Source organism: Cucumis melo, chromosome 11 (assembly GCF_025177605.1).
Source record: "Cucumis melo cultivar AY chromosome 11, USDA_Cmelo_AY_1.0, whole genome shotgun sequence".
NCBI classification, from domain to species: Eukaryota; Viridiplantae; Streptophyta; class Magnoliopsida; order Cucurbitales; family Cucurbitaceae; genus Cucumis; species Cucumis melo.
In genome coordinates, this window is record NC_066867.1 from 19,741,331 (window position 1) to 19,766,426 (window position 25,096).

Here is a 25,096-nt window from a genome sequence, read left to right on the forward strand (position 1 = left end):
CTAGCCTTGTACCGAGACTCACCACAAGTTGACAATGTTCCAAATTGGCGAACTCCTTCCAATACAACACACAATCATACTTACATGCATGAATAGTTTTGTATCCCAAGCCCAAGTCACGCACTTTTTGTTTCGCTTCATATAAAGAACTAGGTATAGTAGTACTACATATTAGATATACACGTTTTAACAATTAAAATAACATGTCGAAGGACTTGTTACTCCAACTATTAATAACCTTGACATGCATCAACGTAACTAAAGTTTAGGGATGAAAATTTCGAACAGCCAGAGTATAGCTCACTATGAGCTTAGTTTAATAACTACTAAAATATATTCGCCTCCTCTTTACACCACTATTGAACGACATGTTATTCTCCAAACCTTCCTCTACTGTTTCTTCTTCATGTTCAATCAGATCTTGTAAATCATGCAGCATTCCCAACATTCCATTGTCTTTAGAAAAAGGTCATTGTCTTCAGAAAACGGATTACTACTAGTTCCTTCAATATGAAAGGGGTCACTGCTAGTTCCTCAATGGAAATGGTCACTACTAGTTCCTTCATCAAATCTTTTTATACCTCTGAAGAAGTATAGACTCATTCTGTGTAGAAGAGGCACATTCTAGTGGTTAATAAATGTCTCTCCACACTCACTAATGAGTCCTAATTCGAGTTCATACATCTCTTGCATGGACTCCTTATCCATTTGTACTCATCAACGTGATACTTTACAACATCTAAAAATTTGAAAACTACCTCTCTATACTCAACCGATAACTTATTTCTAATGTTCATCCAACTTTTGTTTATCGTTAAAGACCTAAAACATAAATACGTGAAATTATCTTGCACTAAGGGCAACCATAATTCTAACTAAGTAAATGATACCTTACTTCTAACAAACAACTTGTGTTCACAAATAATAAACTACAGCTACCACAACTGCAAGATCGACACAACACATCAATAAAAGGTTTCAAATTATTCAATTTCCTCAATTTCATAAATTTTAAAATTTCAATACAATTAATAACAATCATAATCACAATTTCAATAATTATTATCAAAATTGCAATAATAATTATTCCCTAACATATTATAATTGTAAAAAATTCATTCATACGTATAATTCGGTTCATAAACAATTAAATATATATTACTAACTAAAAACACTCTAAACACTTACAATTTACAATTTAAGTTACAAAGATATCTACTTATTCAATCCACAATACTTTATATGATCTACAATATACATTATTCCTAACATACACATACAATATTCATACAATCTATAATATACAATTAATACATACAATCTAATAATACAATATATAAACGAAAAAAAATGAAATACACTATTTTTACCGATACAGACGATGAACCAAATGAACGACGACATGAGGATGGTAGGCGATGGACAAAAAGGCAACAAATGACGGTAGATGTGCGACGGACGACAACTTCGCTCTCCTCTCTTTTCTTTCTTTCTCTTTTTTCTTTTCTTCGTATGGTTTTGTGTTCTGTAAAATATAGAACTAAAATGAGAGGGGATCTCCCAGTGCAACCCGAAAATGTTGGGAGAACCCTCCCACTTGCGACGTCATCACTTATGGCGTCGTCAGTTCTCCAAGAACTACCCTACGTCAGCGTCGATTCTCCAAGAACGCCGTCAGAATCTTGTCAAAAGCAATCAAAACATCACATATCTTGAGACGTTTCCTACCCTACGTCAGCGTAAAGGTTCAACCCCTCACAACGCCATGCATTTTGGCATTGTGAAATGGTTATCATAATTTTTTAAATGTGTAACCTTTGCAAACGCGGTCAAAGCAACGTCAGCAAAAGGTTAACCTATCACGACACCTTGCAGGCAATGTCGACAGTTGTTGAGGCAACGACGACGTGTACATGCATGACATCGCAAAAAGTTTATATTATTATTTAAACTAAATATTTCACGACGTCTCCTTGCACGACGTCATGGAAGCCCCATCCTCCATTGATGCCATCCACATGACATTGTCAGAGCTCCACAATGTCGACGCCTTCTTCATGGCGTCGCGAAAAGGTTCTTACGACATCCTTTATCCCGACACCTATTTCCGCGTCAACAAAGCTTTGATTTTTTATAGTGTAAATGCGTCATGTCAAGAGTAAGAGCTTTTTCCTTGACAATTTTTAAGCGCCAAGATAAAATGTACTTTAACACTTTATAAACGTAAAGTATATAAGATTACTTACACTTTTTACATATCAAGAATTTGTTTATTCTTGACATGTATTATTCATCAAGAATATTCAATCTTGATACTTATTACCCGTCAATTACCCATTATGTAATCTAGTGTCAAGAATTGTCAAGAATAAGAATATTTAATTCTTGACATGTTTTGCATGTCAAGGTTTTTTTTTCAAGTGAAAAATTGTACAATTTGGAATACCCATATAATTATTGCACCTGTTTTAATTGAACAATTGAATCAACCCAAACTTTCCATCAAAGAACTAATATTTATCAAATTGCATAGAATCATATACATATAGTTGGTTATTACATACTGTTCAATACACATATAGTTGGTCATTACATACTTACAACAACCCAAACTTCTACCATATAAAGAAATTGTTCCACCTAGCTCTATGTTTAATATGAACAAAATATATCAATCAATGCCCATATACACCTAGGCATAGAGTTTGAGTTTCTTGATAAAAAAGTGGACCTTGGGTGAAGTACAACTTTCTGGGCATAGTAAAAGACCTGCAAATGGAATAATATAATATTAAGAACATGCAGTTCTATTGCCTTAAGAATGAACCAAGCAAAAAATGAGAAGTGAAAATGTCCATCTATGAGATATAGATGACAACATTCTAGATGCACTTTAAGACCCATATGCACTTTAAGACCCATATTTAAAACAAACTCAACACTTCAAATGGAATATTCAAAGTGATACAAAAGGATACTTTCGTATAAATAATTAAGGAGAAAACAATTTCCTGAAAAAAAATATGATACCTGTTTATTGTGTCAATTGAACACAACCAAACCTCATATTGCAGCTAAAATCTTATTAAGACTAATAATTAGGTCTTCACCAATAAGATAAGCCAAATTTAAAATTCAAAAAGCTAAAGAAATCCTTTAACAATTTCTTATCATCTAGCACAAATATAAGTACCAATGACTTAGAAAGGTCATACCTCTAAAAGTCCCTTGCCTGTTGCAATTTCAACACTAATTGCAATTACAAATCCCACCATTGCAAACCGCCCAAGCCAAAAATCCAAATTACTTTATTGGGTACTTTTCTCACGTCTTATTGGAACAAAATTTTGTTTCACTGCATGCTTGACCAGTCGACTTGCTTAACACAAAGCAACAAGGTTTACCTAATATGGAGATTAGAAAGTAAACAAAAGAAAAAAGAAAGAGAAAAGAAATTACAAAAAAAAAAGAGGCCAATCTGTTGGTACAACTAGTTTCCTTGGAGGATTTTTGTTAATAAGAAGCTTAGCCTTCAAGATGAATAGAAGAATTGACTGTGTAATTAGAAAATAATCAGCCAACCACACAACAGGAAAAGACTCCAATGGTTGGCAAAAAGATAAATTGACAAAGGATAATTGAAAATTTATTTGATCAAACTCGTAGAAGAAGGCAAACCTCTCAACCTCATCAAAGTATTGCCGAATGAAGCAACTTGCGAAGCCCAGAATTACATAAATGCCCCTTTTATGAAAAGGATTTATACAATTAATTGGTAAAAGTATAGACATTGATCTATGCATGAAAATACACCTGAATTCTTCAAACCTTAACTAAACATTGAACTCAATCCTTCCATTCTCTGAGCCACATCTTCTCACAGTAAACATTATCTTGCACAGCTTGCACTTCACTACATAGAATTTGCAAACAAAAGGCGTAGTGGAAAATGCTTTTCATAATTAGAAAAAGGTCTTGGAGAATTTATGTGTAGAAAAACAAACTCATGCTCGTTTAAGGTACTCAAAGGAACATAACAGTCATTATCATTAACAAACCTATATAGATGTTAGACAATGGGTAGCTCTTATGGCTCGAGATGCTAGTACCAGACCAGACCTAAATAAAAAGAAAAAGAATGATGAGAGATAAAATTAGGTTATAAAAAGGAAAAAATATTAATCACTATCTACAATATTTTGAATTGTGAAAGAAATATTACATTGCCTCCTTCAAAGAGTATATCCGAAGCTCATAAATGACTTGCTGAGCAGATATTGGGTATCGCGCAGGTGATGTTGCAAGACCAGTTGCATCACTATTACCATGGCTTTGGAATCAACCATTCACCCAAACAATCAACCATATGAACCGAATCACGAAAACGATGAGACTATATAACAAAATCATGAATCAAAAAATCACCGTTTCAATTAGAGCCACACCAATGGAAAACTTGTTCCAAAATAGAAAGAAAACAAAAATCCACATATTGCTTTTAGCAAAATGTTATTTACTAGCAACTATAAACCTACTTCACTACGATGGGAAAACAGTAATTTAATTTCCATTCTTAACATCCTAGCAAGGAAAGGAAAACCTTACGGTATTCCAAGAAATCAACGTGTTGTTAAGTATGGGATCCGCTATCCGGAATTCCAAGACGGTGACAAAACCTACGCAATAGAACAAATGACAAGAGAGTTTCTTGATGCTATCTCAGATGTAAATTTGGACTAAATTCATGAAAGGGACTAAATTTTGTAGGATTTACCCCAACACCTTTTCAAGTACAAGGTAAGGTTATGAGGTTAGCATCATCAAGTAATTTCACTCCCATGAAAGGGACTAAATTTTAGATGTAAATGGATACTCCAAACCAGAAATTATCTTTTCTTTCTTTCTTTTCTGTTTGTTCTTTTCATTTTTCGGAATAATCAGCCATGTAGGAATTAGACACATCTAAATCATGAGCAATTACTCAACCATACCTTAGCTGTGGCCTGTGCGTGAACGTCTATGGCGGTGCCTGTGCGTGAAGCGTCTGGTTGAAGCGTCTAAGTCTCTAGTCGTGCGTCAACGGTGCCTGTGCATGGGACGATGACTGTCCTCAGCCGTGCGCGGTGCCTGTGGAGGGAATGTATAGCTGCCGTCTGGAGGGAACGGCTGCCATCAGAACGCATGTGCGAGGTGGCTGACATGAATGGCTCCTGTTTGGTGCTTGGGTGGTGGAGGAAGATCCTGCACGAACGGACGGCTGAAGCTCGGGTGGTGGCGCACGAACGGACGATTGAAGCTGCGGTGGTTACACACAAACGGATGACTGGAGCAACGTGATTGGAGAAATTCAGGAAAGAAGGGAGAGTGTCGGGGAAAATAAGTTTTTATTTAGGAAGGGGAAGAAAAGGAAATTTGAGAAAATCAAAAGATGGAAAAGTTTATTTTTTTGGAAAAGAGTGTAAATTTTCATAAATATAATAAATTATTAAAATATTTACGGTCCGTTAACTATTTTTTAAATATTTTAGATTTATCTTTTGTCTTTTTTTGCTGCAATTTTTTTCTATAGTCTTTTTTTCTTTCCTCCTTTTTTCGCTGCAATTTCTTTGTATCGTCTTTCTTCTTTTACACTTCTTTTTTTTTTTGCTGCAATTTTTTTCTATCATTTCTTTTTATTGTCTTTCTTCTTCTTCTCTTATTTTTTTCACCGTGATTTCTTTCCATCGTTTTTCTTTTTTTAGGTTGTTTAGATTAAGGTAACTAAATCTAAATGATCGTGTATAAAGAATGCAAATAAAGGATCGTATAAAAAAATAAATGATCATGTACCAAAAGAATTAAAAAAAAACGTTTAGGCAAATCTAAATGATCGTGTACCAAATTTTGAAAGAAAAAATCATTTAGAGTGTGAAGAGGTTAGCATCAGGTGTAAAGTGGCTAAGGAGGTATGTCGAATGTAGCCATGCAAGTATGAGGTATAAAGGGATAAAGTAGGTGGTGTCAAGACTAATTCATGCAAGCATGAGGTGAAAAGTGAGAGTAAGAGGTGTTAATAAAGTTTCATGTAAGAATCACTATAAATAGGCAACTTCAGACAAGGGTTTATGACAATCCACTTGTGCTATTTACTTCAAATCACTTCCAAGAGATCAGAATTTGTGTCTAGTTCATAGTTCTGAGTTGCTGTGCAATCTGGTGGCCAGAAGATTGGCATTTAGATTGAGAGAAGGCGAGAAGATCAATTTTAGAAACAATGTAAGTAAGGTGCACTTTCAGAAGGCTATAGAGCATGTCTTTTGAAATTTCGTTCTGAGATTTTGTGGTAATGAAGTTAAGACAATTTAGAGTAAGTTTATATAAGGAAGTTTATAAAAATATAGTTTTGGATTTAAAGTTACAATTGTTTAAAGTCGGATCATGTTTTTGGATGAAAAAGTATATTTGGGCAATGGGTAAGTGTCAAGCATGACTGGGCGTGATGAGCATGGTTTTATATTGTGTAGGGGTTATTAAGCTTGTTTCGAGACACACGACATGGCCATGGCATAGATAAGAGGCAAGGGATGCGCTCAGGCTGCGCGCATGACCATGTATAGAGAGGTTAGCGTGCAAGGATAGGTGCACGCTGCACAACACACGCAAGGCACGTAGTAAAGGGCACATTGGGAATGCAGCCAAGATGCGCGTGGCACTCCTCAGTGAGGTTAGCACGCGATAAAGCCCCCAGGACATGTGCGTGCGCCAAGCCCAACCATCATGCCATTAGGCGTCATAAGACCATTTTGGGTTGTTTTGCTACTTTTGGGAATTTTAAGGAAAGTTTTGGATATTTTCTTAACCAAAAGGATTAATTAAGGAATGAATGTAGTATTTTCTGGTCAAGGAGACTTTAAAGGAATTTCCTAACTAAGTATTAGTTCAAGTATAGTGAGTGACATTGATTTAAAAGTTATTTATAAAGCATTATTTCCAAGTTATTGTTCAAAGACATGTTTTATGATAAATTATTATTGAACTGATTTCTCAAGATATGCTATGTTTGAATGATTTACTGATGAACTATGAAAGCAAAGGAAATGTTTCAATGTTTTTCAATATGTTTTATCCTAGCCCGAATATTCTATGAGACCTATTGTATACATGTGGTTAACTCCACCCTGATGGTAGGGTTGACGAGCCTATAGTTGATGGGCCATCAGGAAGATTTTTATGTCTTAAAGGAGGAGGATTACAGTAAAAACTGTTTCCTATTAACTATTCCGTATTAGGATGAAGAGGGTTCACACTGTTTGTGGCTATGGATCATGTCTTCATAAAGCTATGAAAATGTTCTCGAAAGTCAAATGTTTCAAGTATCATCTTATGAAATGACTGTTAAATGATAAATGTTATTTAAGCTTCAGTTTTATGTTAAACTATTTATGAAAACTTGTTTTACAAAACTGTTGCTCACTAAATCCTTTAACTTACTCTTTCAAAATGTTTTCCCTTTTTCCAGGGACAGATTGTGAATAGTTGTGTGTTGAACTTACTACTACTAGGCCAATCAGTTTTCAGTCATGAAAGGAAATAAGTTTATTAAAAGTATTATCATATTTTTATGAAAGTTTATACTTCCATCTCTTATATATACATTTTACTTGGTATTTATAAAGATTATGGATTACACTAAATTTTAAGATTGTTCCTAGAGTTTAAAGAGTTCGACTAGCAAATGTTTTCTGTTTTCATGTCAAGGGTCAATTGAAATTGTTTCAAAGATGGATGGTTTTAGTTGACATCATGCCACCTTCCGGGTCTAAGCATGTGATCCGGGAGGGGGTGTGATAATATGTTTATGTGAAAAGATGTGTTTAAGCGATTTGATGCGAATAAATGATGCTTACGAAAGGTATTTCACGAAAAGTTTTCTTAAAACCTCACTAAGTCTTTTGACTTATGTTTTAAAGTTTACCTTCTAGGTATCAAGCGTTGAGGCCAAAGTAAGAAAAGGGTGAGAAACTTGCTAGACGAAAAGAGACTACCAAAGCGTTCAATTGAACTTAAGAGTTGTATTTATGTATATTTTGTAAAGTGTTGTAAACACATAACTGAAGTAATACAAATTTTAAGTTTTGGTTACTTCTGTTGTGTTAAGTTTGTATATCGCCCAATGTTTATTTATAAATTATAAGTTAAGTCAAAGAAACTACTAGGCGATGAAGCAAAACTTAAGAACCTCAGGCTGAGTTGTTTTTTCTTTGGCTTTTAATGAATCAGAAATACTCAAAGTAATATCACGTCTCGCATGGCCGGTTAAGATGCACGTGGGGCGGGGTGTGACAATACATCCCAATAGGGCTAACGTTTTATTCCTCTAATTTCTTGTAATTTGAATCTCCAAACAACACGTGCTTTTTCCAAAATCTTTCATTTGGTATTGTGTTGCTAGCCAACTTTTAATGTCAGTAAGAAAACCTAAATTGTTTCCTATGAGTGAGTATCATCCACATACAATACAAGAAAAGCTATTGTACCTTTGATGATTTTCTCGTAAACACAAGGATCATCAATATTTTGATCAAACTATACACTCTCCTATGTTTTATAAATAAATATATTGTGCATTTGTAATATTGATCACAATTAAGTACAATTGTTCTATCTACTTTCTTTTATTTGTTTTGTACTCTAATTTGTTTCTTTTGTTCTTACTTTCCGATAAAAGAATAGTTTTTAATAAGGGTGAGATTCGACCTTGTCTGAGTCGAATTTCTTAACCTCATGACCCAACCCAACAGGTGTAGGGTTTGTATGGATAAAACCTAACTTGATCGAATAATAGTAAGAGATGAAACAACTACAAGGAAATAAGGAGAGAGAGGTGGAAATGCAAATGAACGAATTGGTGGGATTTGGCGCAAATGAATTGAACCGTAGATTCTTTATAAATGGCTTCGTTTTTAACCGAAGAACGGACCAATTGGTTTGGTTTGCTTCATTTAAATCTTAATCATAATCGATCCAAACTAACCAAACCGGACTAGTCCAGTTCCTTATCCCGTAGGCAGTAGCTTTTAAATACAAGAAAACCAGGAAAAACCCTGTTGTGTCTTCAGTTTCCAATTCCAAACCTATTTTTTTCTCATGGAGAAGAAGACACAGAGCTGTAGAAGAAGCCAATCCAATAGCTCGGCTCGCGCAAAGGTATTCGGGACCAACTCTCTTCAGCTAAGTGAGGACGATGCCACGCGATTAGTCGGTGGAATAGTTGAAAAAGGTGTCTCCGACTCCGAGCAAAGCACACCCTTTTTCTCACCCGCTCCCAGACCTTCCGTTTTGCCGTTCCCGGTCGCTCGGCATCGGTCTCACGGTCCGGTAAGATTAACTTGATTTTAAGCTATACGGGAGTAGTCTATACCAGTACAAGGGTTTATTTATTTATTTATTTTATAAATAATGTAACGTTAATATTGTGTAAAATGATTGGAAGAAAGGAAATGATAGTGGAATAGTAGACATGAAAATGAGCAGAATATTTAACTTCTATTTCCTAGCAAATAATGTTTCTCCGGGAGTAAATAGATTAATTTGGAGAACATAAGTCATTGGCGGGAAGTTTGGTTTCCTCATAATAATGGATTTTGAGTCCTAATGTTATTAACAGTACAATCTGTTTTCTCAGCATTGGGAATCAGTAACTAGTAAAAAGGGTGGGGATAATATCAAAGCTGACAGGGGGGAGGATGGGGAAGAAGATGAAACAATGATGGTGGCTGACTCTATAGCAAATTTTGCGAATCCAATACAGAGGAAAAAGAAAAGTAGCTTAGACTTTGGCCGGTGGAGAGAGGCTTCCCCAGACCACAATCATGGTGCAGCAAACAGAGAGGAAAAGGAGCTTCAAAGCTTAGCAAAAACTGCAAGTCTATCGCGTGCTGGGGAAGCAAATACCGGTACAGATGATATGTCATGCAGGCCCTTCTCAGTCCATGTGCTTGCACCTTCTCTTATGGAATGTGAACGTAGTTCATCTGACTTTGTAAATGATTCAACTGGAAACAAGACAAACAGCGCTGGTTTTGAGTTGAAGGGGTCAGATAAACAACATCTTCCAGAGAATCTTCAAGATGTTCGTGATCAACGAGGAGATATTTCAGAGAGTGAAGTTAATGAGAGTATGCAACTGGATGGTACTTCGTTGCGGGATATGGGCACAAGGCATCATTTGAATTCCGAAATGACTCCCTGCTTTCAGTCCAATATTAAGGGAGATGATGCATTCTTGACACTGAAAAGCCAGATTGATGCAGAGAACCGTGCAAGGATGCAAAAAATGTCACCAGAGGAGATTGCTGAAGCACAGGCTGAGATTATGGAGAAGATGAGCCCAGCACTAGTGAAAGCCCTGAAAATGAGGGGTGAGGGAAAATTGAAGCAGGGGTCATCAAAGCCTGACGTGAGCAGTAATTATGAGTTGGGTAATCTACAAAAAGAAAGTAGAATTGATGGAAATGGTTCTTCTAACAAAGAGAATGGTGTAACGTCTGTTAAGACAACCTTAAAGGATACAAAGAGTGGGCTTCAGGATGTTTCAGTGCAGAAAATTGATTCAGGTAGCAGTATATGGAATGCATGGAATGAAAGGGTTGAAGCTGTAAGGTCGTTAAGGTTTTCCCTGGAAGGCAATCTAGTTGAAAGCTATTCTTTCCAACAGTCAAAGAATGGTGAGACTTATATTATTTTATGGTCACTTTTTTTGGGGGAAGGGTGATGGTGCCTCTGGTTAACAAAATTCCTTGCTACTTTTGTTTATATTGTCTATCTCTTCTTTCATCTAAAATTATGGAGAGCTTCTTTCGGATGAGCAAGTCTCCGGCATTTACAATTTTCATTAGTTCCATAGAGGACTTGATAGTTACTTAATGACCAGTTGACAACAACTGGTCCCAATAGTTTAACTAACTCAAGTTAATTAACACTCCAAGAAAAGAACTAATGGGTTTTTTGATATGAGGCTTTTGATAGTGGGCAGGGGTATTAAATGTCTCAGAATGAAATGTTTATGCTTCTTCGTTAGTAGTTATTCATTTGATTCTGTCCAATAAGTGAGTTGGTGTCGTGATGTTGAGGGGATTTGAATAACCATGATGGTATGCTTCCAATTTCCTGTCTTCAAATTTGCATGAGAATGAAAGAAGCACAAGCATGTAAAAACTCATACTCATAACTTCGAAATGAATGTCATCAATAGAATGACAGCTTAGTACTACATTTTTAATAGACAAATTAAAACATTCTTACAATTAATTAATTTGCAATGCTAGAGATCCTGCAAGGGTGTAGCTGTAGCTGATGCTAGGACTTGAGCTGGAAAATGCTGCAGATGGGTTTTTGAATAGAAAACGAATTGATATCAATATGGATTTTTTTGGTTGACAAGACAACAAAATTTTCATTAAAAAATGTGAGAAGTTGGTATAGAACTTCCTTTAGGAGTATACTAAGATTCCCCGCACGAAAACCAGAAAACTTTTAGACAAAACACATTCTTGGGGAATGAATAGAACACAACCCAACTAAAGAGAGCTTGCTAAAGAATAATGTGAACCTTTTTGTCAATTGTCACGTGTTTTGAATATTTTTCGTTTCTTCAAGAAGAGCCAGTAATTATTACATCATTTTCTTTTTAATTAGGTTGCTGGGGATTCTTATTTTTTTCTTTTTCATTTCCAAAGCTTTCAATCATCATTTGAACTTATACAAATGTACTATGTTTACAACGTATGTATTTTTCTATAATGTTGGCTAACTCTATATTTTTTCTTGTGCGGGTGATTATGCAGTTCATGGGTACAGCACTGAGAATGTTGCTTCACGAGATTTTCTTCGAACTGAGGGGGATCCAAGTGCTGCAGGTTATACAATTAACGAAGCTGTGGCACTGACGAGGAGTGTGGTCAGTTTAGTTGCTTCATTGTAGTGACAATTTTTTTTAACCATAACTGTTAGTTTTTTTCCACTTTTGGCCCCTTATTTTTCTTATTCGTTATGAAATAGCTCTTTTTTCATTTATTTCAAATCTTCTAGAAGTTTGTTATTTTGAACTCTTTAAACCTTCTGTCAGAATTTATGGGCTTCTTGTATGTTGAAAGCTCAAGGGTATTTATGTAAATTATTTTACCTACTGTTTCTTTCCGTTTTTGTTAAAGCTTTTGTTGCCTGTTAATTCTTCGCCTTTGTATCTTCATGTTTCATAAGAAAATAATAAGAAAAGTCTCCATCGTAGATTTTCTCCCTTTACAAGTTTCCACGTATATTGATGTGTTATACTTTTTGTCTCTTTCAATAATTTTCACTCTAGCTTCTCGTTGGTGTCAGATACCAGGTCAACGTGTCCTTGGGTTGCATGTCATTTCAAATGTGCTTGACAAGGCATTGCTTAATACACACCTAACACAAGTTGGGTCCACAATGATTAAAAATAGGAGCTCTGTTGATTACAATGCAATTTGGGCTTATATTCTTGGCCCTGAACCGGAGCTTGCTTTGTCCCTGAGGTAAGACTCTGAACACTTTTATATTGACATTCATTTAAAATGCTGTTAGGAATCAAAATAGTTATGAGATGCCTTTGTTCCATATCAGTTAGAATAGGATATCAGTTAGAATAGGATAGCCAATGTGGTACTTAAAGTGACTTGTCTCTCCCACCCCAATAGCCGGCTTTTGCGGTGTGGTTCTCCAAGGTGTTTAAGTACCTAATGCATGGTTTGACCTACTCATTGCTTGATTCATGCTAGCCTGACTGTTGCTGCTACAATCCTTTCAAATTTGTAAAAGCTGACCCATGGTTTGTCATTTAAATATTATGTTACCCTAAGATTTGGTGACTTCACCTTGACCTCAAAGCTTTACGTTTTTTCCCTTACCCACCTCTAGGAAGTGTCATGATTTTCAGTGTCCCAAGTTGCTTGATTATTTTTTTATTTTTTATTTTTATCAATGTATAGGATGTGCCTGGACGATAATCATAACTCTGTCGTTCTAGCTTGTGCTGAAGTTATTCAGAGTGTATTGAGCTGTAATTTGAACGAGTCCTTCTTTGATAGCCTAGAGGTAGGATCATTATAACGTAGATTTTCTCCTTTTTATGTTCTTTCTAATTTTAATTCTTAGTTTGAGTCTATTTTCTTCAGAAAACATCAACTTATGAAAAGGATCTCTACACTGCTGCTGTATTCCGAAGTAAACCAGAGATCAATGTTGGTTTCCTCCAAGGTGGATTTTGGAAGTATAGTGCTAAATCTTCTAATATTCTTCCTATTACCGAAGATTTTGGGATTGTTGAAGATGGGGTAAAATATACAATCCAGGATGATATTGTGGTTGCACAACAAGATATTGCAGCAGGTATGGTTCGCATGGGAATTCTTCCTAGGCTCGTCTATCTTCTAGAGGTATGCATTTTCATTCTCTGGACTTTGTACTCTTTAATTTGACTATTGAGGGTGACTATTCTGCTTTTTTCCTAGGTTATGTGAAAATACTAATGGATCTCAACAGTACTAAATTTGCATGTGTTTGATGAAGAAAGTAATGACAACCTCAATGAATAATGAACTATTTATTAGATCTCCCACTGACGTCTATATATTGTGTGAACTGTAAAGAATAGTTATCTATGCCAATGCTACATATGTGAGATGCAGTTAATGAAAGGATCTACCTCAGGGCTTCCAAGTAAACAAATTACTGATTTTGTAACTCTTAAATACATGTTGTAACAACCCGGCTTTTCCAAAGACAAGAGTACAAGTGTTGCTCATGGATGCTAAAATAAATTTTATTAATTTTATTCAAAGGAATAGAATCAAATATTTAAGAAGAAAAAGAAAGCATCAAGCCAACTTAAAGTAATAATTTAAACAAAGTTTTTATTCTAGTGATTCCTTGAAAACATTTAAAAGTTTATATAAAAAATAAAATAAATGGTTCTCAAAACATTCCAATTGGAAGCTCAACACGACACAGTTCCATGGCTCAGTAGCAACAACTCATTCTTGCCTCACACGCCTTTGCCATATCCCGGAAAAAAATGTGGATAGGGTGAGTGTTAAAAGTACTCAGGAAGCAACCCTTCGGATGGGGTTAGACATGTATATCTACGCACACAGACAAACAAAGGTGAAATGTGGGACCTTCTTTTAAGTCTAGCCTTTGCGTGGCCAATTGGGACAATTATCTCATGTATCGTGTGACTAACTCTATGTTGAATGAGTGTGGGTTTGTCGGAGCACTCACTCATGCCAATAGTAGCTAACAACCATTCGGTGGAGTTTGAGGCTTCCCCATCATAAGTCCCCAGGGGGATAAATGGGGAATTTTCATAAGCAAAATTTAATGACTTGCTGTCATGATGCAAGTTTGATAGAACACCAGTATAGTGAGTCTACTTTATTGATATTCAAACTTAATTATAATAGGAAATGAAAAGAAAAAATCAAAGCACACTACTAGGATAGCAATCCTGCCCTAACCAGAACAGAAGACTTCTAACCAGCAATAAAAACAAAATCAAAATAGAAAAGTAATTACAGAAAACAATAAACCAAAACGATGGAACTTGATACTACTCCTCCTATCTCTCAAGGAGTGAGATAGTCCTGATCCCCCCCCCCCCTCCTCTGAATCTTCCCTATTAAAACTCCCCCCAATCCTAACTAATTGTTGGGCCCACCATTCAGTTCCCCTAATCCCACATTTCCCTCCTTCATCTCATGTGCCCACTTCCCTTTATTTCTACGGTTATATGTGAAAAGTATTGGTGGCTTAACAAAGTCACATACAGAATATGCATGATGCAAGTCTGTTAGATTTAGTGGGCTTGGCGTAAGGAAGGATTTACCCTAATATCCTTTTCTTTTTTATCATATGTTGTAACCTATTTATTTTCCCTCTTGGATCATTTGTTAATATGAGAAATTAATAAGAAAAGTAAATCGTAGGTTTTTCTCCTGGTACTCGGGTTTCCACGTAACTTGGTGTCTCTTTACTTTATTGCTTTTAACATGGTATCAAAGAGAGGTAAAGACGAAACCCTAGACATAGGTGTAGGTGAAACCCAAACAGAGACAGCCGTTGCCGCCGTCGGGATTGCCGCCACCATGGATGCCGCCATTGCCACCACCATGTAAAAGCTGCTTCACCAACTTCAGAAGACGCCGACAGTCATAGTGGACCTACCCTCAGTGTCAGCCACGTAGCCCAGTGGCGTAAACCAGCTGCATTCGCTTCAACGTGCCACCCACTCGCCGTTGTTGCCTAGTGCGTACCTTTACACGTTGCCGCCCAACATGCCCATGAACCAGTCGGTCTTCTCCCACCTGTCTTCCCAAGTCCAGCCACAATACCCTTCTGGTCAGCTGCACCTCCATACGCCTCTGCTACCCTCGGTTTGTGGACGGTTACGGTTTCACGCACCGCTGTCCTTTGACCCTTTACAGCAATTGCACGTCCATGGTATCGGGGTCGATCAAGTTCATAATAGATCAAGGGTCGAAGTTGGTGAATCCTTGTCGCAATCTAAACCAACCGACTTGCCTATGCATTCCAAAAACCCGGTAACTTCGCTCCCTAACTTGTCCTCAAATTATATAACTAGTTCTCTAGCACCATCTACAAGGGCTTTTCCAGCAGAGAAGCTGCATGGCTTGAATTATTTTTTCTGGTCTCAATCGATCAAGACGTTTCTCGAGGGTCATCACTAATTCGGCTTTCTAACAGGGGAAACTCTCCGTCCCCCTTCTAGTGATGCCCTGGAATGTTTTTGGAGAGGGGAAGACTTCTTTATTCGGTCCATGTTGATTAATACTATGGAACCACAAATAGGCCTCTGCTTTTTGCAGCTTTTGCGAAGGATCTATGGGGCACGACTCATAAACTCTATTTGTATCATCATAACGCTTCTCGGTTGTATATGCTGAGGAAACAAGTCCTTGATTGCAAGTAAGGAACTTTGGATTTAACCTTCTACTTCAATAAACTTTCTCTACTCTAGCAAGAGATGAACTTGTGTAGAGAGACAGTATGGGATACTTCGAGTGATGGTATACAGTATGCTAGACTTGAAGAAGCTGATCAGATTTATGACTTCCTTTTAGGTCTCAACCCCAAGTTTGACATTGTATGTGGTCGTATACTTGAAAAGAGACATCTTCCCTCCTTAATGGAAGTGTGTTATGAAGTCTATCTAGAAGAAGACTGTACGAATGCCATGAGTGTACTGACTACTTCTAAATACTGACTTTGCTGCTTTTAGTGCTAGATCCTCGACCCATGATAGTGAAAAGAATAATGGGAAACCAATCTCTATCTTTGAGCATTGCAAATAGTGGTATACTAAGAATCAGTATTGAAAACTCCACGGTTGTCCCCCAGGAGATAAGAAACATTCCTCCAACGATAAACAGAATTCAGGGCTTGCTTATGTGAGTGAGCCTGTTGGCACTTTGTTAAATACCTATATTAGTATAGGGCAGGGGTATAAAGGTTTACATATGTAGTAGTTAGAGGGTTATAAATAGGAAGTTGGGGAGAGAAGAGGGGGTATGAAGATTTTAGTGAAGTCAAGGGACTGCTATACTCCTTGAGAGAGAGGGGTAAACAAAAGGCCATATTGTAATTTCTCTTTAGATATCAATAAAGAAGAAATATTATAGCAGTGTTTTATCAAATTGGTATCAGAGCAATGATCTTGGAAGAAAAATGGTTCAAAAGAGGATCGAGGAAAGATTGGAGTTGATCGACCAAGAAATTGTCGGATTGAAGAAGGAGATCGGGAAAATGCTTGTGATTGAGTTGAGTTTGAATGATATCATGAAGAATCTGGAGGTAATGCGTTCACAATCGGAAAAACAGCAGCAAATGTTAATGTTGATGATGGAATCGATCGCGAAGGATAGAACAGCAGCAAGTGATCGGACGACAGAGTCTGCCGCGCGTGAGTCTGTGATAGCCAAAGGAAAAGAAAGTGAGGCGACGTCGAGTAAATCAACCGATTCGGACCGAAATAGCGGAGACGGCCGATACGAGAAGAAAACAGAGATCAAAGAAACTTCAGCCGATCGGAGCAAATTTAAAAAAGTCGAAATGTCGGTGTACGTCAGAGATGATCCAGATTCATGAGCGGAAAGGTATTTTCAAATTCATATGTTTAATGAATCAGTCTTTTTGTATGAAGTCAGTTGTTGAATCTTGAGAGAAAGTTCAACAAGAGTCTTCTTGAATTGATTCCTTATCAATTCTGTTTGTAATTCTCTTGAGAACTAAATAAAAGATTCATACCATGATAGAGTTCTATCAAATTGTTCTCAACCATCTGACCCTAATGTAAACCAGAACGGTCCACCCTCCGCTCTAGGAGTCATTGCTTAGTCATGTATGTCTCAACCCCTTAGTCTTATCGGTGCTGATGGGAAGAATCCCTGGATTCTAGACTTGGGGGGCTACAGATCACTTCACAAGTTCCTCTGAGAATTTGATTCCTTATATTCCCTGTTTTGGTAATGAAAAAATCCTAATAGCTAATGGTTCTTTAGCCCCAATTATTATGAAGGGACAAATGATTTCTCCAGAATGTTTTGCATATGCCTAAGATTTTCCTATAATTTGAGTTGAATTGCAAAACTACTTTCTTACCTGAATCTGTTTTTTTTTCGAGACTTGAGCTCGAGGAGGGCTATTTGCGCTGTTCGACATAGTAGGGGACCCTATATCCTTGACAATGATACCTCCAGTAGTAGTATCTCTATGGTCATTTAGGTAATCTTGATGAGTATGATTCTTTTCTAGACATTCCCATTGTGCTGAGAAAATGTACTAGGTCCTACACGAAATACCATATTTGTAACTATGTTTCCTATGATAGTCTATCTACAATTCAGAGCCTTCACAGCCAGCCTTGACTCTACCGTGATACCAAAAAATATTCGTATTGCTTTAGAGAGTGTCCTGAGTGGAAAATTGCTGTCATGGAAGACAAGAGGGCCCTTGAAAAGAATAAGTCTTGGGAGATTTGTGCTCTCTCTAAGGGAGATAAAACTGTGGGATGTAAATGAGTGTTCACACTCTAATACAAGGCAGATGGAACCCTTGACATACAGGCGTGGTTAGTTGCAAAAAGGTTTACTCAAACCTGTGGTGTTGACTACTCTGAAACTTTTCCTCAGTTGCTAAACTGAATAAACTTAGAGTCTCGTTATCTGTTGCTATAAACAAAGACTAGCCTCTATATTGGCTAGATGATAAGAATGTGTTCTTGAATGGAGACTTGGAGGAGAAAATCTATATTAGCCCCCCTAGGGTCTGAAGTCCAGTTTGGTCATCGAATTTGTAAACTTCAGAAATCTTTATATGGTTTGAAGCAATCACCTAGAGTATGGTTTGATAGATTTACTACTTTTGTCGAGTCCCATGGTACAGTCAGGGGCACTCTGACTACACTTTGTTTACAGAAGTTTCCAAGGTTGGAAAGATCGCATTACTGATTGTTTATGTTGATGACATTGTTTTATCTGGGTTGACACTCCTGAAATCATCCAACTGAAAAAGAGGATGGGTGAGTTTGAAATCAAAGACTTGGGAAATATGAAATATTTTTGTGGATGGAGGTAGCTAGATCTAAAGAAGGTATCTCTGTATCTCAGAGGAAGTATAGTCTTGATTTGTTGACTGAGATAGGTATGATGGGATGCGTTCTGCTGATACTCTCATTGAATTCAATTGTAAATTGGGAAATTCAGGTGATAAAGTTTCAATTGATAAAGAACAATATTAGTACCCTGTGGGTAAGTTGATTTACCTGTCCCATACTCCAAATATTTTCTATGTTGCGAGTGCTGTTAGCCAATTCATGCAGGCTCCCTATGAGGAACACATGGAGACAATTAACAAAATTCTAAGGTACTTAAAAACAACTCCTAGTAAAGGATTGATGTTTAGAAAGACAAACAGGAAAACTATTGAGACTTATACTGATTCTGACTGAGCTGGGTTTGTTGTTGACAGGAAATCCATCTTCAGTTGTTGTACTTTTGTATAGGGCAATCTTGTAACTTGGAGGAGTAAGAAACAAGGAATTATGGTCGGAAGTAGTGCTCAGGTCGAGTACAAGGCTCCGAGTTTGGGGATTTGTGTGGAGATTTGGCTTCAAAAGTTTTGTCTGTTCTTCATCAGGATTGTGAGGTGCCAATGAAATTATTTTGTGACAATAAAGGCAACTATTAGCATTGACAACAATCCAGTTTAATATGATAGAACTAAACGTGTAGAGATTGATCTAGACTGCATCAAAGAAAGAATAGACAATGGTAACATATGCATTATGTAGGTTGCTGATGTTCTCACTAAGGGGCTTCTCAAATAGAACTTTGATTTTTGTGATAGTAAGTTGGGTCTCATTGATATCTACATCCCAACTTGAGGGGGAGTGTTAGATTTAGTGGGCTTGTCCCAACGAAGGATTTACTCTTAACATCCTTTCCTGTTTTTATCATATGCTGTAACCTATTTATTTCCCTTCTTGTATCACATGTCAATATGAGAAATTATTAAGAAAAGTAAATTATGGTTTTTTTTTCCTGTAATCAGGTTTCCAAGTAACTCGGTGTCTCTTTACTTTGTCGCTTTTAGCAAAGTCAATGAACTTTTGTGCCAGGTACATTTACGTCACACAAACAAGTAAATGTAGATGGCTCACGTATCATAAATAAGTTAAAATTTGTCTCATACCGATGTCAACATCAATGCATGTAATGAGCAGCACATAAATCACAGACGTAGAAAAGCATCAGAATATGTTTAACACTGCATCACATTATCAAGGAAAGTTTCAAATAGTAAACTTACACATCCAACGGGCCATAAGGCCGTCATCAGAACGACCCTTACCTGGAAGATAAGCTCTGAAATTATATCCAAGCAACCAAATCTCTTTCTTGGCGTAGAGGAGTCTTGAATCAAACCCTATCGCACAAACTAAATTAAATTCCAACCTTTTGAACCTAATTCCAAATGCAAAATCACTCCAAAAGTCACCAAACCACCAATTCACTCTAAATCTTCGGCAATCCTTCCAACCTATACAAAAAAGCAAGAATAAGGGTTGAAAAACTCAAATTCCAGCACCTGAAGAAAACTGCTAAAAGGGTTTCAAGGTCACAAAACTTAACAAATGACCAAACATGCATCACCCTTGCTGGAAAGCGACTCTAACTCTTTCAAAGCTTCAAACCAGCCTCTAAAATTCATAGGTAAAAAGAAAATTATGCCAAAACTTCAATGGGTACATCCACAAACTCAAAGAAAACCTATAAAATATCAGAATTACCCACAAGCAAAATTCCAATAAAACTGACGGCAACATTTAGTTTAGTTTCTACAGTGGTAAAGATTTTACATATGTTATTTCATATTTTTACTTCACATGTACATTGTTGCTGCACATGCTTTCCAATATTTGACAAATTTTATGGTTTTAGGCAGATCCTTCAGTAGCCTTAGAAGAGTGCATCCTTTCAATACTTGTTGCAATAGCAAGGCATTCCCCAATATGTGCCCAAGCAATCATGAAATGCGACAGGCTTATTGAGTTGATTGTCCAGAGATTTACAATGAGCGAGAAAATAGATATTCTTTCCTTAAAGATTAAATCGGTTGTTCTTTTGAAGGTACTTTCTAGTGCGTGTTGTGTTCCAATATTTTTTTATCTGTATGTTATTAAACTGTTTGGCTCTTTCACTCTCATCAGTCATACGGACTGAGTTTGCTTTTTTGCCTCTGTTTTCCACACAACAGGTTTTAGCTCGTTCAGACAGGAAGAACTGTTTTGCATTTGTGAAAAGTGGTGCTTTTCTAACCGTTATATGGCATTTGTATCACTATACTTCCTCCATCGATCAATGGTTGAAGTCGGGGAAGGAAAAATGTAAACTTTCATCAACTTTGATGGTTGAACAATTAAGGCTGTGGAAGGTTTGCATTCAGTATGGATATTGTGTATCTTACTTCTCTGATGTTTTCCCTTCCTTGTGCTTATGGTTGAACCCACCAAATTTTGGAAAACTTATAGAGAATAATGTCCTGCGTGAATTTACAACAATTTCTATGGAGGCATACCATGTTTTAGAGGCTTTGGCAAGAAGACTTCCAATTTTTTTTTCAGAGAAACATTTAGACAGTCAAGAACCAGGATTTACTGGTGATGAATCTGAAGCTTGGTCCTGGAGTTGTGCTGTTCCAATGGTTGATTTAGCTATAAAATGGTTAGGTTCAAAGAAGGATCCATTCATATGCAAATTCTTTTCATCACAAAAAGGGATTAGGAATGACTTTGTGTTTGAAGGTATATCACTGGCGCCATTGTTGTGGGTTTATTCTGCTGTCTTTAAGATGCTGTCTCGAGTGGTTGAAAGGATCCCGCAGGACATCTTGACCCAGATTGGAAGTGATCAGATTGTGCCTTGGATACCAGAGTTTGTACCACAGGTTGGACTTGAGATAATTAAAAATGGCTTTCTGAGCTTTGCCGATGCATCAGATATGAATCCCAAAACCAGCCCCTCTGGAGGTAACTCTTTTGTAGAGGATCTTTGCTTTTGGAGAGAACACGGTGAATTTGAAATGTCTCTGGCTTCTGTATGTTGTCTTCATGGGTTGATGCTGAGTATTGTGAATATTGACTGTCTGATTCTGTTAGCTAAGACTGAGAGCCAGGCTTATCCTCCCAAAGATGTTAATTCCTCAAGGGAAGGGGAAATTTTAAGGGTTGGGATGTTTAAGACGTCCCTCGTGGAACAGAGAAGCATGCTTGACCTTTTCACTAAGAAAATTGCTCTGGAGTGTGATTCTCTGCGGTTAATAGAGACCTTTGGCAGAGGGGGCCCTGCACCTGGGGTAGGAATTGGTTGGGGCGTGTGTGGTGGTGGATATTGGTCCCTGGCTGTTTTATTAGCACAAAATGATTCAGCATTTCTCATGTCCCTCATTGAAGCATTTCACACAATTCCAACTTTAAATGGACTGACTGCTCAAGAATCCTTGACTTTGCAAAGCATAAATTCTGCCTTGGCTGTATGCTTGGTTCTTGGCCCAAGAGATATTGGTTTGATCGAGAAAACTATGGAATTTTTGATCCAAGCTCCTATTTTGTATAATTTCAATCTTTATATTCAGAGGTTTCTCCAACTCAATGGAAATGTGAAGCAATTTGGCTGGAAGTACAGTGAAGATGACTGCTTGATCTTTTGTAGAACATTAAGTTCTCACTACAAGGATAGGTGGTTAACTCCAAAGGGTTCCAAATCCGTGAAGAATAAGAGCAACTTAAGTGACGGAACATTTAAGAGTGGCAGAGTATCTTTGGATACAATATACGAAGAGTCAGATGAGACAAATAGGGTGGTCGAAGGCTGTACTTGTTTGATAGTACAGTGGGCTTACCAAAGACTTCCACTTCCTGGGCATTGGTTTTTCAGTCCAGTTTCAACTATCTGTTATAGTAAGCATGCTAGTCGTCAAAAATCTGATGCTCAAAGTATTATGCAGGAATCTAGTGATTTGTTTGATGTTGCTAAGAGTGGGCTCTTCTTTATTTTAGGCATTGAAGCATTTTCTTCCTTTCTACCCGATGATTTCCCTAAACCTGTCCTGAGTGTGCCATTGATTTGGAAATTGCATTCCTTATCTGTTGTTTTACTCACTGATATTGGAGTCTTGGATGATGAGAAGAGTAGAGATGTTTATGAGGTTTTGCAAGACCTCTATGGTCAGCGTCTTAACGAAGCTATGTCTTGTAGACATCCTGCAGACATCGTGGAGAAGGATGCAAAACATTTACCATCACAACTGGAAAATAAGAGGAGCAATATAGAGTTCCTAATGTTTCAATCCGAGATCCATGATAGTTACTCACTATTTATTGAAACTCTAGTGGAGCAGTTCTCCTCTGTATCCTATGGTGACGTACTATATGGTCGACAAATTGTACTATATCTTCACCGATGCGTTGAATCTCAAACACGTCTTGCTGCTTGGAATGCACTAAATAGTGCTCGTGTTTTTGAACTTCTTCCACCTCTTGAAAAGTGCTTAGCAGACGCTGAAGGGTATCTACAACCAATTGAGGTGCATTCTTTTCACATGTTTCAGTTTTTGAATCAAATTTACAATAGAACACTTTTCTGATACAGTACATAAATTACCATAATCTTTTTGGGGGTATCCCTCTTGTGGGCAGAATTTGATGAGCTTTTATGCTATCAAAATGGATTGTATGTTCCTGAAAGGTCTCTTAGTTACCGTTCCAGTGCTACTGGAACTAGATTATGTATACTCAAAGTAGACAGCAGGAAAAACAAGAAAATAAAAGAAAGGAAAAGAAAGATAGAAACTCGATGCTTGCGATGAACAGCTTATGAAGTTAGTGAAATTTTCGTATGCTTGTTTTTGTTTTCCTTTATTGGGGAGGGGTTGTATAAGTAGTGTTGGTGATTCTTTTATACATACTTTACCGTTATTTTTTATGAGTAGTTAATTAACAATAAATGAAGTATCAGAATGTGTAGGCATTAGATTTTCGATATTTTTTTAAAATCTTCCTCCTTTTTAGTTAGAACATTGACATGCTTTTTCTTGAATTCATATACTGGTCAATCTAACGCAAGAAGTTGGTTCCCTCACAGGATAACGAAGCCATTTTGGAAGCTTATGTGAAATCATGGGTTTCAGGTGCCCTTGACAGATCTGCAAGTCGAGGTTCAGTAGCTTACTTACTATCTCTGCACCACCTCTCATCCTACATATTCCATTCTTACCCAGTCAACAACTTGTTGCTTCGGAACAAGCTCTCAAGGTCTCTTTTGCGAGACTGCTCCCAAAAGCATCACCGCAAGGTACGGAATTTAGTCTAAAGTTGAGTAACTTTTAATTTCAATTAATATCTCTTGCTGTAACACCTAATATGATGCCATTTGATAACAGTTGTGAGCATTTCCCATACCATTTCTCATGGATTTAGCAAATTAATTTAGTATTGAATGATGAGAATTGAAGGTATACCATTGCACATCGTGATCTAGTTCTTGAAGAATTGGCACACCTGATATCATTATTGTGTTCTGTTAGAGTTACCTATAGTTTCCCATTGATTCTACATCATATTAGATGCATTTTTACTGAAGAAAAAGCTTAATCTCAGGAAATGATGACGAATCTTATCTTATATACCAAACCATCAACCCATCTTATTGCTGGACAAAAGGGTGTTGGCACATCAATTGGTATGAGCGATGTAGAAAAAAGGCTTGAAGTGTTGAAGGAAGCTTGCGAAAAGAATTCCTCTCTTTTGACAGTAGTTGAAGAGCTCGGTTCTTCTGCAAAAAGTGAACTGTCTGCAATGTGTAATATGTAGAGAAGTGAAGAGATTGTGATTAAGAAGTGAAGAGATTGTGATGGAAAATCTAGGCAATGGAGGATTGTACGGGATGATATATCCCCATCTATCCCTTCTCAAACTTCAACTACAGGCAGCATACAATTTGATCCTTTCATGGGGAAGTTATGAGGTTTGTACATGAATTTTGTGCTGTTTAAACTGAAATGGTACAAAAGAAATATCATATCTTTTAACCATGGCCAACAAGTGCCTTAACTTTTTTACTAAAACAGTTTTCATCACTTCATTTCGTTATTGACGTGCAAGTTTATTTGATTAAGAATTTGCAACACAATGAAAGGAATATTAGTGATCTGGATTGAGTTATAACTTTTACCATTGTAGCTTTAAAATGTTCTTTTAGTTGAAATGCGGGTGAAAAGTTTTTCACTACGGACTTATACAAGTGAACTTGAACTAATTTTATTAGATTTCATTTAGTTTACATTGTCAATACTATTAAATGAATGTTGGTGTGATATGTTTAACGTACTAAGAATGATGGGGACAAATCTAAGAATAATTTAATCAGTTTTGACATATTTTATTATATATTATTGTCTAAAAGATTTGAGGTTTGAATTTTGGTAGACGAATGTGGTAGATGATTGGAAATATAATATG

The 25,096-nt window shown here is 36.9% G+C and overlaps 1 protein-coding gene and 1 long non-coding RNA gene across 8 annotated transcripts; one reads left to right on the forward strand and one right to left on the reverse strand.

The window, feature by feature from the left end:
- Positions 1-2,516: 2,516 nt before the first annotated feature.
- Positions 2,517-5,411, reverse strand: LOC103490564 (uncharacterized). 4 transcript variants are annotated; one of them, XR_007815379.1, is made up of 5 exons: positions 4,992-5,411; positions 4,606-4,676; positions 4,223-4,393; positions 3,216-4,119; positions 2,517-2,769 (listed from the first exon to the last, which is right to left on the reverse strand). It is a non-coding gene; the product is annotated as an uncharacterized LOC103490564 (long non-coding RNA). The 4 variants fall into 4 exon arrangements; XR_007815378.1 differs by lacking the exon at positions 4,606-4,676 and having other exon boundaries at positions 3,216-3,913; positions 4,059-4,119; positions 4,223-4,330; positions 4,992-5,408; XR_537901.3 differs by lacking the exon at positions 4,606-4,676 and having other exon boundaries at positions 4,992-5,410.
- Positions 5,412-9,044: 3,633 nt separating this feature from the next.
- On the forward strand, positions 9,045-24,702 carry LOC103490563 (transcriptional elongation regulator MINIYO). 4 transcript variants are annotated; one of them, XR_007815464.1, is made up of 11 exons: positions 9,045-9,357; positions 9,665-10,706; positions 11,826-11,938; positions 12,361-12,539; positions 12,993-13,098; positions 13,179-13,439; positions 20,520-20,708; positions 20,836-23,163; positions 23,721-23,930; positions 24,019-24,090; positions 24,236-24,375. XR_007815464.1 is itself a non-coding variant. In XM_051079172.1 (11 exons), exons 1-11 carry the CDS (start codon positions 9,127-9,129, stop codon positions 24,446-24,448), a joined length of 4,773 nt encoding a protein of 1,590 aa, XP_050935129.1. In that variant the 5' UTR covers positions 9,048-9,126; the 3' UTR covers positions 24,449-24,702. The 4 variants fall into 4 exon arrangements, 3 of the variants coding, with proteins under 3 accessions (XP_050935129.1, XP_008448341.3, XP_050935130.1); XM_051079172.1 differs by lacking the exon at positions 24,019-24,090 and having other exon boundaries at positions 9,048-9,357; positions 20,836-22,537; positions 22,637-23,163; positions 24,236-24,702; XM_008450119.3 differs by lacking the exon at positions 24,019-24,090 and having other exon boundaries at positions 9,049-9,357; positions 24,236-24,702.
- The last annotated feature ends 394 nt before the right edge of the window (positions 24,703-25,096 follow it).

Coding starts and splice junctions, on each gene's coding strand:
- LOC103490563 (XM_008450119.3), top strand. CDS start 9,127: ATGGAGAAGAAGACACAGAGCTGTAGAAGAAGCCAATCCAATAGCTCG. Junction 10,707..11,825: donor TTTCCAACAGTCAAAGAATG/GTGAGACTTATA, acceptor GTGATTATGCAG/TTCATGGGTACAGCACTGAG. Junction 23,164..23,720: donor GGTATCTACAACCAATTGAG/GTGCATTCTTTT, acceptor GTTCCCTCACAG/GATAACGAAGCCATTTTGGA.